The 1,431-nt window shown below is 44.3% G+C and overlaps 1 protein-coding gene across 1 annotated transcript; it reads right to left on the bottom strand.

The window, feature by feature from the left end:
• Window positions 1-275: 275 nt before the first annotated feature.
• LOC102468742 (olfactory receptor 10J1) lies at window positions 276-1,208 on the bottom strand. Its single transcript, XM_006168873.1, has one exon. The coding sequence runs from the start codon at window positions 1,206-1,208 to the stop codon at window positions 276-278; it is 933 nt and encodes a 310-aa protein (XP_006168935.1).
• Between the last annotated feature and the right edge of the window lie 223 nt (window positions 1,209-1,431).

The following is a 1,431-nucleotide window of genomic DNA, read 5'->3' as shown; positions in this document are numbered from 1 at the left end:
TAGCAATCTCCCTGCTTATGATTCAGAGCCAGTTTTCTGCCCTGAGAGCAGCATCTGACAGTACCTTGGGTGGTAATCTACAATATCAGTAGAAGATACAGGAGAAGATGGTGAAAACGAGAGTCAGGTCAGAGAGACTCTTAATTCTTTAATGCAGCTTACCACCAAACTTTGCAACTCTCTCTGGGTAGAGAATGAATGATAGGATTAAACATTTTTTGAGCTTACAAAAATACCCAGACTATAATAGACTGTACATTAAATTGCCAAAGAATTTAGGGAATAGATTTTTTGCCAATAACACGGCGAAGAGCATCCTTGACTTCCTTGTTCCTCAAAGTGTACACAACAGGATTAAGGAGTGGAGTGAAAACAGTGTAGGTCACTGAGATCAGCTGGTCCTGATCCCTGGTGTTCTCTGACTTGGGCTTGAGGTAGGCAATGGAGGCACAGCCATAGTGGATGACGACCACCGTGAGGTGGGAAGCACAAGTTGCAAAAGCCTTCTTCCGGCCCTCAGCAGAGGCAATTTTGAGGATGGTGGAGATTATGAGGATGTAAGAGATGAAGACCAAACCCATGGGCACCACAATAACCAATGAGCTGACGATAAAATTAACTATGTCATGTAGTGTGGTATCAGCACAGGAGAGTTTCATAACCGGGCGGATGTCACAGAAATAATGGGCCACCTCTCTATCACAAAAAGGCAGCCTGAACACAGATGAAATCTGAACTGTGGCCACGAGCAGTCCTATGCTGCAGGCACCCCACATGAGCTGGGCACACATCCTCTTGTTCATGATGACCGTGTACCTCAAGGGATTACAGATAGCCACGTAGCGGTCATAGCCCATTGCTGTAAGCAGAAAGCAGTTATTGATGGCCAAAGTGATAAAAAAGAACATCTGGGTGGCACAGCCAGCCAAGGAGATGGGGTGACTTAGCCCTATGAGGCTAAAGAGCATCCGTGGTACAATGACCAATGTGTACACTGTCTCTGAAGTGGAAAGCATACTAAGAAAGAAGTACATGGGGGTGTGAAGGTGTCGATCAATACTGATAATTGTCACAATGATGACATTGCCAGTCAGGGTTAAGAGATACAAGGTAAGAAATACCACAAAGAGGGTGAACTTATGTTCATGAAAGCTGGAGAAACCCTGGAAAATAAACTCACTCACCACTGTGAGGTTGTCTTTCTTCATTGAATAAATTCCAGATCAAGACGATGAAGACCTTGGTCAGTAAGAATACCTCAGAGCCCAGTGCTTTGAGCAGGGGAATGCTGGGAGGAGAAGATGACAAGGATTCTGCTACTGGATGGCTACCAAATTAACGGATAGTACTGTTCCCCTACATGTAACAGACAGACATAGTCAGGAAACAATTTCACGTATAGTGATTTCTGTCTAACCATAAAAGAGTAAA

Source organism: Tupaia chinensis, unplaced genomic scaffold, assembly GCF_000334495.1.
Source record: "Tupaia chinensis unplaced genomic scaffold, TupChi_1.0 Scaffold146187_1, whole genome shotgun sequence".
Taxonomy (NCBI): Eukaryota; Metazoa; Chordata; class Mammalia; order Scandentia; family Tupaiidae; genus Tupaia; species Tupaia belangeri.
Note: the sequence above shows the minus strand (reverse complement) of the source record. Positions and strands in the feature narration are given on the sequence as shown.